Source organism: Penaeus chinensis, chromosome 6 (genome assembly GCF_019202785.1).
Source record: "Penaeus chinensis breed Huanghai No. 1 chromosome 6, ASM1920278v2, whole genome shotgun sequence".
Taxonomy (NCBI): domain Eukaryota; kingdom Metazoa; phylum Arthropoda; class Malacostraca; order Decapoda; family Penaeidae; genus Penaeus; species Penaeus chinensis.
Genome location: NC_061824.1, coordinates 34029709 through 34042208, shown reverse-complemented (window position 1 = coordinate 34042208; position 12500 = coordinate 34029709). Strand labels below are relative to the sequence as shown.

Here is a 12500-nt window from a genome sequence, read left to right as displayed (position 1 = left end):
TGCCTCCTCCCATTCCCTGGAACGGCAGCACTTCATAACCTACTTTTTTTTTTTTTTTGTTATGCTCTATAATGCAAAAGGGAAAGTACGTTTACTGTGAGAACATCACTGAATGCCTATCTCATACAGTAGAAATTTCGACATCTCAAGAAAGGAAAAGAATTAGTAAAGTCCCTCCTGACATTTGGAAATGTTTGCTTTGTAAGTCAACATCGCCCACTGCAAAAGTTGAATACACATTTTAGTTATCGAAATAGCTTCATAGAAATACGAAATTGCTTCTTATACTATTCAAAATATTATGCTGTAGAGGAAGAATTCTCTTCCAAAATAAAATAACTATTGTTGATAAGGAGGAAAATATATGATTCATACTCTCTTACATTAACTACTATGTAAGCTCTCGAAAAGAGCTTACATGTTGAATCTAAATTTTTCTATTTCTAGCTTGTGATTAACACTGCATCCGATAAAAGAAAAACAAAATTCACAAACCCAATTTACTGTCACCTATTTACCGTGGCCAGTTTTTATGATCTATCTATCTACCCTACGCCAACATATCTCGCACAACCAACTTTCAATTCACACTTAATCCACCCCTTCATCCACCTCTGATCTCATCCATTCACGCTCACTAACGCATCTCTCCTTTCTTTCGTTTTCCCCCAAAAGGTTAAGAGTAGGATGCGCGGCCAATATGGCGGACTGGGCGCATGTGCAGTGGCGGCTACAGTTCTCTTTCTAGCCACTGCCGCCGCCCAACAGGACTACTATGAGGTCGACCCAGACACAGCCGACCTCTTAGACGTAAGTAGGAGAGAAAGAAAGAGAGGAGAGAGAAAGAGAAGAGGGAAGGAGGGAGGGAGACTAAATGAGAAAGTAAGATAGAGAAAGAGAGGAAAGCAGGAGGGAAGGGGATTGAAAGAGAGGAGAGAGAAAGAGAAGGGGGAAGGAGGGAGAGATACTAAAAGAGAAAGTAAGATAGAGAAGGAGAGGAATGCAGGAGGGAAGTTGATTGGAAGAGAGAGAGTGAGAAAGAGAAGAGGGAAGGAGAGAGGGAGACTGAAAGAGAGAGTGAGAAAGAGAAAATGGAAGGAGGGAAGGAGACTGAAAGAGAGAGTGAGAAAGAGAAGATGGAAGGAGGGAGGGAGACTGAAAGAGAGAGTGAGAAAGAGAAGATGGAAGGAGGGAGGGAGACTGAAAGAGAGAGTGAGAAAGAGAAGAGGAAAGGAGGGGGGGAGACTGAAAGAGAGAGTGAGAAAGAGAAGAGGGAAGGAGGGAGGGAGAATGAAAGAAAAAGGAAGATAGAGAAGGAGAGGAAAGCAAGATGAGTGGGATGAGTGAAGGATGTTTGATAGAGAGCATTAGATTCTATCCAGTTTTGTTTACTTTTGCTGGGACTTACTCTTGTTTATTGGGAAGGGGATTGGAAGAGGGAGAGTGAGAAAGAGAAGAGGGAAGGAGGGAGGGGGAATGAAAGAGAGTAAGATAGAGAAGGAGACGAAAGTAGAAGGGAAGGAGACTAAGAGAGAGTAAACGCTGGTGGAGTGGAATGGAGATGGACTGATGAATAGGTAGATATATAAGACAGGTTGGGTAGCGGAGATTAGTACTGGGAGATAAGGTAGGGAGGGAGAGAAATAAGATAACAGGGAGGATGAAGAGAGAGAGAGAGAGGGATATATGAATAAATATTTATATATATATATATATATGTATGTATGTCTATATTTAGATATATATAGAGAGAGAGATATAGAGAGAGGGAGTGCAGGAGAGAGAGAGGAGGGTAGGGCGGAGAGAGAGAGAGAGAGAGAGAGAGAGAGAGAGAGAGAGAGAGAGAGAGGGGGGGGGGGGGACAGAGAAAGGTGGAACAGAAAATAAAATGAGAAAAGAGATAGAGAAATAGAAGAGAGGGCAGACGAAGAATAAAGATGATATTAACTGAGAAAAATAGGTTGCTAACAAAAAAAAAACAAAAAAAAAAGATAAATAATCAGTCTCAATATGCAGCTTTCTTTGATGGAAACTGATATCTTGAGGAAAAAATAATATCTAGTCTCTATTCATAATACATTTATATTAGATCCATAGGCAGGTTAAAAGCGAAACATTTTCTTTGCCTGCAATATGACTAACAGAATCCTCCCTCTCTCTCCCCTAGGCTCTCCAGCCGCAATATGAACCAGAGTCCGACCTAGACTTTGGCTACGGGAAGCGTCACAGTGACTACGCCTTCGGCCTTGGAAAGCGCACCCCCAGCTATGCTTTCGGACTGGGCAAACGCCAGAATATGTACTCCTTTGGCCTTGGCAAGCGTTCAGATGGCTTCAGCCTCGGCTTTGGCAAGAAATCAGGCCACTATAACTTCGGTCTCGGGAAAAGAAGTGTCGAGGGGCCAGATGGAGCCTCCGGAAACCTCAGTGGTGGAAGAGGCTGAGGATGCGGATAAGATGAGAAAGAAGAGAGAGGCGAATGAGAACGAAGGGTCTGCGCACGACAAGGACAAGAGGGCGAGCCAGTACACCTTCGGACTGGGCAAGAGGCCAGATGCTGAAGAGAGCAACAAGAGGGACAGGCTATATGCCTTCGGTCTAGGCAAGCGTGTCTCGGAGGACAAGAGAGACCGAACTTACTCCTTTGGTCTGGGCAAGAGGGACAATGACTTCGAGAAACGGCAGCGTGACTACGCCTTTGGACTTGGCAAACGAGACCTCGATGATGATTTGGACAAGAGGGCTAACCAATACGCATTCGGACTCGGCAAACGGGCGAATGAAGACGAGGACGCAGCCAGCCTTTTTGCATTCGGACTCGGCAAGCGGCCGTCGGCATACAGTTTTGGCCTCGGCAAGCGAAGTGACGGCGAAGACGAAGAGTACGACTCCTACGTGTTCGGTGATGACGACCAGGAAGGCCAGTCTGAGGAATACGACGACGAAGACGCGAAGAGGTCCCTCTCTTATGGCTTTGGCTTGGGCAAGAGGAACGAAGTCCCTGATCCTGAAACAGAGAGAAATTCTTATGACTTTGGTCTCGGGAAGAAATCAGGACACTACGCTTTCGGTCTTGGCAAGAGAGCAGGACCTTATGAATTTGGTCTTGGAAAAAGGGCAGGCCCTTACGAATTTGGTCTGGGTAAGCGTGCAAGTCCTTATGAATTTGGTCTTGGAAAGAGAGCTGGACCATATGAATTTGGTCTTGGAAAGAGAGCCGGACCTTATGAATTTGGTCTTGGAAAGAGAGCCGGACCTTATGAATTCGGTCTAGGAAAGAGAGCAGGACCTTACGAATTCGGTCTAGGAAAGAGAGCCGGACCTTATGAATTCGGTCTAGGAAAGAGAGCCGGACCTTATGAATTCGGTCTAGGAAAGAGAGCCGGACCTTATGAATTCGGTCTAGGAAAGAGAGCCGGACCTTATGAATTCGGTCTAGGAAAGAGAGCCGGACCTTACGAATTCGGTCTCGGTAAGAGGGCCGGCCCTTACGAATTTGGGCTTGGTAAGAGAGCTAGTCCCTATGAATTTGGTCTGGGAAAGAGAGTAGGAGCTTATGAATTTGGACTTGGCAAGAGAGCAGGACCATATGAATTCGGTCTCGGAAAACGTGCTGGGCCTTATGAATTCGGTCTTGGCAAGAGAGCAGGACCTTACGAGTTCGGCCTCGGCAAGCGCGCGGGTCCCTATGAATTTGGTCTCGGCAAACGAGCAGGCCCGTACGAGTTCGGCCTCGGCAAGAGGGCGAGCCCCTATGAGTTCGGTCTGGGCAAGCGGGACGACTGGTACGACATCGGCAAGAAGGCGGGCCACTACTCCTTCGGGCTGGGCAAGCGGAGCGGCCAGTCGGCCTACGGCTTCGGCAAGAAAGCTGGCCACTATTCCTTCGGGCTGGGCAAGCGCTCCGCCGGGCCCTACGCTTTCGGGTTGGGCAAGAGAGATGCGAGAGGCGCCCTGGACCTCGATCAGTCGCCAGCATACGCCTCCGACCTGGGCAAGAGGATAGGCTCGGCGTACAGCTTCGGGCTCGGCAAACGCGGCTCCAGCGACCCCACCGCCGAGCACGAAGAGGGCGCGGACGGACAAGAAACGGAAGATCAATCATCGTCTTAAACATACTCTCTAGGCCTACTCAAAAGACAAATTTAACAAAAAAAATGAGATATATAAAAATATATATATATAATAAACTAATACGAGTTACCAGTGACGCGCTTCGCTCTACATAACCTCCCCCCCCCCCCCTACTCCCGCTCCTAATCCCGCTTCCGCTCAGATACCTAAGTCTACAACCGATGCTTCTTCAGGTTTACGAGTACAGTTTCAGCGCACGGTCGGTTCTGTCAAGATGAGATCCGAACGCCACAGTTTCGATGAGGCTAACTTACCGACCAGCCGAGTCGGGTCATGCTTCCGTAGGTTCTCCCTCTTACACTTGAGTACGGTGGAAAGGGGAAAGGAATACGCCGGTTTGAGAAACAGTGGGATGAGTGAAGGATGTTTGATAGAGAGCATTAGATTCTATCCAGTTTTGTTTACTTTTGCTGGGACTTACTCTTGTTTATCTCTTAAATGATTTACGAAAACGCTTTTGTGAAGAGGAGAATTCTCACATACAACTAAATATGCACATTTTACCTGTGACATACAAATTTGTGATGATAAGTTTCGATTGTTTTTGCAAAGTCAGTATAGTTATATTATTTTATCTAAGATTCCACTAGGACTGAGAGAGAGAGAGAAAGCGAGTGAGTGTGAGAAAGGCCGACAGACAGAGAAACAGACAGACATAAGACACAGGAGAAAAACAAATAAGACCACAAGAGAGAGAGAGAGAGAGAGAGAGAGAGAGAGAGAGAGAGAGAGAGAGAGAGAGAGAGAGAATGAGGCTGGATCACCATTATTTTTTTTCGTAAAGTCTGTATGTGGAAGGAATAGACACTATCTTAAAACATCCTTCACCTTCTCCGCTGGATAAATCATTTCCATCCGACGTTCACTTCCACACCGAAGACTGACTATTCTTCCATGTTTTCTTAAAACACTAGAAAATGAAATGAGGAAATGAAGTCCGTGTTTTAAGAATGTGCAGTACATCGCGAGTAAAGTTATACAACTGTTTTCTTTTCCCTATAACCCGGAGCACTTATATTATTGCAGTTGTTGAGGTTATAGTATACTCACATGAATATGAAATATATATAAATGTTTGTCTATGTATAAGATTAGAGATAAAAGATATAAAGCCCTCGCGATATTATGGAATAAAGAAAAGAACTCGCGATATTGTGGACATTGAAGCTTAGTAACTTCAGAACTTCAGAACTTTTTCAAGCTGTTACTCTACTTCGAGGACAAGATGGCGCTGTTGCTGTTGTTGCCACGGCTTCTTCCTTCTTTTTTTATTATTATTCAAGAGCGCCGGCGATGTTAACTAGACAAACAAGGTATCCACAAAAAAAAAAAACAGACGAGAGAGCGCTACATATATATATATATATATATATATATATATATATAATGTATATACATATATATATATATATATATATAACGAGTATCGAAAGCGGTGAGGCGTGCCCCTTTAACCACAAGCACCCACCTCTTTACCCACTATTACCTCCTCCCCTGCCTTCCCTCAATCCCATACCCCCCATACCCACACCCATACCCCAAAACCCTTCTCTCCCTCCCCCCCTCCCTCCCCAATCTCCATTAACCTCCACTAACCCCTCAATTGCCCACGACAGAGATCAGTGCTAATCTCCTTCGACCCAAATCTATTGTAATGTTCTATATTCCAAAACCCCGATGTATATCAAAATAAGATACTGAAGCTATTTATTTTCTATATTTTTCCTCTGTTTTATAATATATGTTTGATTAAACTATTGGTTATCATTACCCATTAGTAAATCTTCGCCAAATTGTGAAACTGTAGCTTTATTACCTTCACAAATAATCTGATTAAGAGAGAAATAATGCCAAGATAATTAAGAGATATCATAACGAAAATAAGGATTGATATGAAAGCAAGTGAACTGATAGCATTCGATTTTACGAAGAACAAAGTTTATGATACTTTAGCAAGAAAAACAAAAGGGAAAGAAAACTAAAGTTACCGAACTAAAGGTTTTGTTGAAAAAGACCAACGAATGATTACACACAAAATATAAATAATCACAAACATATCCATAACAAAAAGAAAAGAAAAGTAAGAAAAAAGAAACGAGATAGACAGAAAGTTTATTAATAACACATATACGCAAACGATACATTAGTACAGCCACACACACTATCCCTGACAAAAAGAAGTAAAAGAAAATAATAATAATAACAAAAAGAAAACAAACAAAAAGAGAGATGGAAAGATAAAGTCAATAAGCAATAAACAGCGAGCAGGTTCTAGGCTAACACATAGAACAGAAAACACAAAATAATCAAAATTATAATGATAACATAAAAATCACAATGAAAAGGGTAAGAACATTAATGGTATATGATTATGATAATTAACAGAATGATTATAGCATTTTTCTTTTGTGTCAAAAGCTTTACGGCAGTGATATATGGATGATAATAAAATACTGTAAATGAGAATAACACAGTAATGATTATGCTTATGGAAATAGCAATAGTAATGCTTAAGACGATATAGATGGAAACGATTATGATAATAATACTGATAACAATGGCAATAAAGATTAAATTATATAAATCAACAAGGCATATCTAATGATAATTTGAAAGAAACATCACTCAAAAGATAAGCTTAACAATATCAATACTACATTTTTTTCGTTCTACATGTAATCGTAATTGTAATACTAACGAAAATGATAATAATTACAACACATATCGCAATGACAACCATGTAATAAGGATTTTCATAAAAAATAATTAATGATAACGACAATTAGAATAACATATCTCTTATATCTGTAATTATAGCAAAACCATGCTGAGCATAAGGTCAATATCAAAAGTAATGAATATAATTGAGATGATAGAAGCGAGAATATTCAAATTATGAAATAGAATTATGTCTATAATGAAACTGAAAATAAAAGTAATAATAATAATGGAAATAGTAGTAGTAGTAATAATAATAACAACAACAACGATAATGTTATGGATAATAGCATGATGACAATATTAATGATAATAGTAATAATGATAATGAAAATAATAATAATAATAATAATAATAATAGTGAGAATAATGATGATGATGATGATGATGATGATGATGATGATGATGATGGTCATGATAATAATAATGGTTATAATAAAAATGATAACAACTGCACTGATAATGATAATGGTACTGTTAATGATAATTATAATGATGATAATGATAATAACGATATTAATAATATTAGCAATAATGATAATATCAATGATAATGACAGTAATAACAACAAACATAGTAATTATAACAGTAATATTCTAATGATAATGATAATAGTATTAATAACAATAACAATAATAATAATGACAATAACACATTCATAATGATGACAACGATAATGATAATTATAGCAATGATGCAGGGCCTGTGGAAATCCCCCCCCCCCCCCTAGAAAAAAAAATAAATAAAAAATAAATAAATAAATAGATAGATAAATAAAAATGTTACGTATTTCTCTCTCTCTCTCTCACCCTCTTCTTTCTATCATTCGCTTCCCCTCTTCCCCAGTCCTTCTCTATCCCTCTTTGCCACCCCCTCTCACTCACACATTTTCCTAGAATTTAGTCTTAACACTTTAAGCTCTGTCTTCTCACTTCATTCATTCCCTTATTCCCTTTTCTCCCTCTCTCATCTCCCTTTTGCCTCTTTTTTTCCTCTTCTGCATACCCGTTTCCTCTTTTAGTCCCCTCCATTCCCCCCTCCGTTTCCTTTTTTCCCCATCTCCCTTTTCTCTTCCTCTCCCTTTACTCCCTCTCTATCTTATTCTGTCGTCCTTCCTTTCCCCTTCTCTTTTTAACTTCCTTCTTACCCCCCCCCCTCTCTCGGATAGTTGTGTAAGTGATACATGTGCTTAAGCTTGATGATAAGAATAGTGATGATGATGGTGATAATGATAATGACGATGATGATGATAATGATGATGATGATTGTAATGATAATGATGATGATAATGAGAATGAGAATGATGATAAAGATGATGGTGATAATGATGACGATGATGATGATAATGATAATGATGATAATGATAATAATGATAAAGATGATGATGATGATAATGATAATGAGAATGATGATAATGATAATGATGATGATGATTGTAATGATAATGATGATGATAATGATGATAATGATAATGAGAATGATGATAAAGATGATGGTGATAATGATGACGATGATGATGATAATGATGATAATGATAATGATGATGATGATTGTAATGATAATGATGATGATAATGATGATAATGATAATGAGAATGATGATAAAGATGATAATGAAGATGATGATGATAATGATGATAATTAAATATAATTATAATAATAATAACAATAACAATAACAATAACAATAATAATAATAATGGGAATAATAATAATAATAATAATAATAATAATAATAATAATAATAATAATAATAACAATAATAACAAAAACAATAATAATAATAATATAAATAATAATAATAATAAAAATAATATCAGTAGCAGCATTAGTGACTTCAATCAAGTCCGCAGTCACATGAATATGGTTCGAGGTTTTAAACATTTTAATATATTAAGAATGCCAAAATTATATTATCCAATACCGCAAGGTAACTATAAGTAATATTATTATATTAAGTGATAATTTGCTATTAATTGTAATAATAATGATAAAACATCAATATTGATATAAATGAGAATATCAATGATAAAAGTCATTGATATGATAATGGCAATTAAAATGATAAGGATAATAGTCATGACGTTAATTATAGTGTTATTTATGTCAATAGTAATAATAATAATAATATCAAGGATAATGATAGCAGTTATGATACTAATGATTATAACAATATTAATGATAATAATCATGATAATAAAATTAATAAAGATAATGACAATAACACTAATGATAATAACAAAATTCATAATGATAATGATAATAACTAGCGGGACCCATGAAACTCTACGGAAATAAAAGAGACAGAAAAGATAAGAAGTATTCCTCTCTCCTTGTTTCACCTCTTACCTCCTACGTTTCATCTTTCCCTATCTATCACTTCCTCTCACTTCCTCATATTCCTCCACTAAATTCACTTATTAAGTCCTACCTCCTTTGCTTACTTTTCTCCCTACTGGTCTTTCCCCCTTTCTGAGCCCCTCTCCCTTCCCCCTTTCTGAGCCCCTCTCCCTTCCCCCTTCATTTCCCCTAACCCATCCCCTTTTCCTCTTTACGCCCCCTCCATTTCCCCTTTCCCATCTCTTCCCTTCAGCTCTCTTTCCCTCCTTTTCTCATACCTTTCCTGTCCCCCTTCCTTCTTTTCTTCACCTTTCCCACGGATAGTCGTGTAAATAATAAATGTGCATAAACCGACGGTCTTAATTACTTCAGTGCAGTACACTTGCTTTGGCTAATGATGATGATGATGATGATGATGATGATGATGATGATGATGATGATGATGATGATGATGATGATGATAGTTAGAATAGGGTTAGCGAAATCGTAAACTGTGTTATTTATATAATTTATCACCCCATTTTACACCAAAAGCAATCGACTTCAAGTCCGCAGCTACATGGAATATGATGCTTGGTGTGGGAGAAAGATAAGAATTCCTGAAAATATAGTATTAATTTCGTAAGAAACTATATAAGTGGAAATTAGTATTTTGAAATTTCGCTTGCCTGTAGAATGTAACAAAACAGGGATATGCTTAAATTCTGATATTTTGTTCTATCGTCGATAGGTAAGATGATACCAAGTTGTCATTATATTTGTGCCAACTACAGAGATTAACTGGAGTATATTAAACGCTTTATCATTCTTTAGAAGATACAAACTAAGCTGTTTATTTCCGTATTTTGGCCATCCCAGAATCGTTCGAAAAGGGGTAAATTGTCTTAATTTTCATTGTAAACTCTCAGTTCGAAAGACTTATCTTTGCTCTGAATAGTTGATTATATCCCATTAAATTGTTGCTCTAAAATGTGCACAAAATTTCCTAGTTCTGAACTCTTTTTGTGCTAGAAAATACATGAATTATATTTTTGAAATTCTCACTTCTTCAACTTTTCATTTCCTCTTTGCTAAATTCCCTGTCGCTACGAAGGGGAACGATACATCACATATCACGGTGGTTTGAGAATAGTAATAAGAAGAACAAAGAAATAAGAATAATGATGTCAAATTATATCAAGATAGAGAATCTTAACAATGGGGAATAAGGATAAGAAGAATAGTGACATCAATAATTAAAATGAAAATAGTAATAGTAATAAATATGGAGAAGAATAATGATAGTGGTGATAATATTCATCACTATAATCATTAAAATTGTTATCATCTTTATTACTATTATGATGATAACAATTATTTTTTTACCGTTTTTTTTTTATAATGATACTAATAATCGTAATGATGATAATGATAATAATAATGACAATAATTACTATTATTAAGAAAATAATTATTATTATATTGATAAATAACACAAATTTCGAAAATAATAATAATTATAAGGATGACACTGATGATATAATAGTATTGATGTTGATACTAATAATAATGACAATAACGACAAAAATGATGATAATTATGATAGTAAAAATAATGATAATAGCAACAGTACTGGAATATGGATGACAAATGTAATAATGATAATTTCAATAGTAGTTTCAAATGAAAATAGTAATAATGGGAGTAGTCATAATGAAAATAATAATAGTAATGATAATAATGATAATAATGTTAATAGTGGTAATAATAATCATAATGATAACAATAATAATAATGATAATAATTTTCCTCATCAAAACAATTAGTATTATCAAGCATTAGTTCATACTTGGAAGTTCTACAGATAATCCCTATGTGAGCACACGGTGGAAACTGCTCTGAAATTCATATACAGGGATTAAATGCAACATTTCAGGAGATAGATAAGTCTCATTGTGCCATTTTAGATCAGAGTTAAATAGTTCTTGGAATCACAAAAGCTCACAGTTTTTTTTTTTTTTTTTTTTTTTTTTTTTTTTTTTTTTTTTTTTTCTCGTTACGATGATTTTTTCTGCCATTGTTATCTTCATGTGGATGTTGATGTGAAGGACGAGCATAAAATAGTAATAATGATAATAACAACAGCAATACTACTAATAATAATTAGCGAGATAAAATCAAAATAATATTCTCGTTTATGATTTGACTCTTATTTATTTGTTTATTTTATTTAGATGGTGAGAAGGAGGAGTATATAATAATAATGATATTAATAATAATAATAATAATAATAATAATAATAATAATAATAATAATAATAATAATAATAACAATAACGAGATAAAAGTAAAATAAGTTACTTTTCCACCCTCCTTGTGCCCTTCAGCGTTACTCTCACTTACTTTTAACACAATTATCCTCCTTTTCCATATCACCACTGTTGCTATCATTGTCATTATCATTATTCTCGTTATCCTTGTTATCACAATTATTGTCATTATTTTTTAATATCATATGTATAGATATGATCAATTTCAAGATATTAATGTTAAAATCAAATCAGCTCAAGTTATCATTTGAAAGAAATAGTGTTTTTTTCTAGCGCGAGAGAGAGAGAGAGAGAGAGAGAGAGAGAGAGTGAGAGTGAGAGTGAGAGTGAGAGTGAGAGTGAGAGTGAGAGTGAGAGTGAGAGAGAGAGAGAGAGAGAGAGAGAGGCAGAGAGAGAGAGAGAGAGAGAGAGAGAGGCAGATAGAGAGAGAGAGAGAGAGAAGCAGAGAGAGAAAGAAAGAGAAAGAAAAGGAAAAAGAAAAAGAGAGAGAGAGAGACAGGGAGGGAGGGAGGGAGTGAGAGAGAGAAAGAGGCAGAGTCTAAAAGGTGTTTGGGTGATAATTGAATTACGTTAAAGGCGGAGAAGGTAATTGGAGAAAAAAAGCAAGAGAAAAAATGAAGGCAAAAAAGCGCAACTGGTTTAGTAAAAACGAAGATTCTAGATTTTCTCTTTCGTCAAAAATTCATATAAAAGCATAGTAGTCACAGAGAAAAGTACATAAATATATAAAACAATGCTCCCTATTAATACAACATTATTATCTTGTAGTGTTGACTCTAAAGGCGAAAAAAAATGTAGAGCAGTGATAAAAAACAGAATTCGCTCTTTTCAGCGATAGATACGATACTAGCTGGTATCTAGTATCTTAGAATCTAACTTTTATTTACGTACACAAGTATTATACATTTTTTTTTCAAAGAAAGTGAAACAATATCGTCTCCACGACTGTGTCTATATCTTTCTTCGCAACCAATCTCAAAAAATAAATAGAATAATATATATA

At 36.5% G+C, this 12500-nt stretch overlaps 2 protein-coding genes across 2 annotated transcripts in view; one reads left to right on the top strand and one right to left on the bottom strand.

Moving 5' to 3' along the window:
- The window catches only part of LOC125026160, a 126697-nt gene extending 121878 nt beyond the window's left edge, over positions 1–4819 (top strand). The window contains 3 exon segments of the mRNA XM_047614438.1: positions 676–810; positions 2168–2395; positions 2397–4819. Of these exon segments, the coding sequence (XP_047470394.1) occupies positions 688–810; positions 2168–2395; positions 2397–4112 (2067 nt within the window). The 5' untranslated portion in view covers positions 676–687 and the 3' untranslated portion in view covers positions 4113–4819.
- Positions 4820–11039: 6220 nt separating this feature from the next.
- The window catches only part of LOC125026250, an 11447-nt gene continuing 9986 nt past the window's right edge, over positions 11040–12500 (bottom strand). Inside the window, exon 7 of the mRNA XM_047614551.1 lies at positions 11040–11066. Coding sequence (XP_047470507.1) covers positions 11040–11066 — 27 coding nt within the window. The remainder of the gene's footprint in view (positions 11067–12500) is intronic.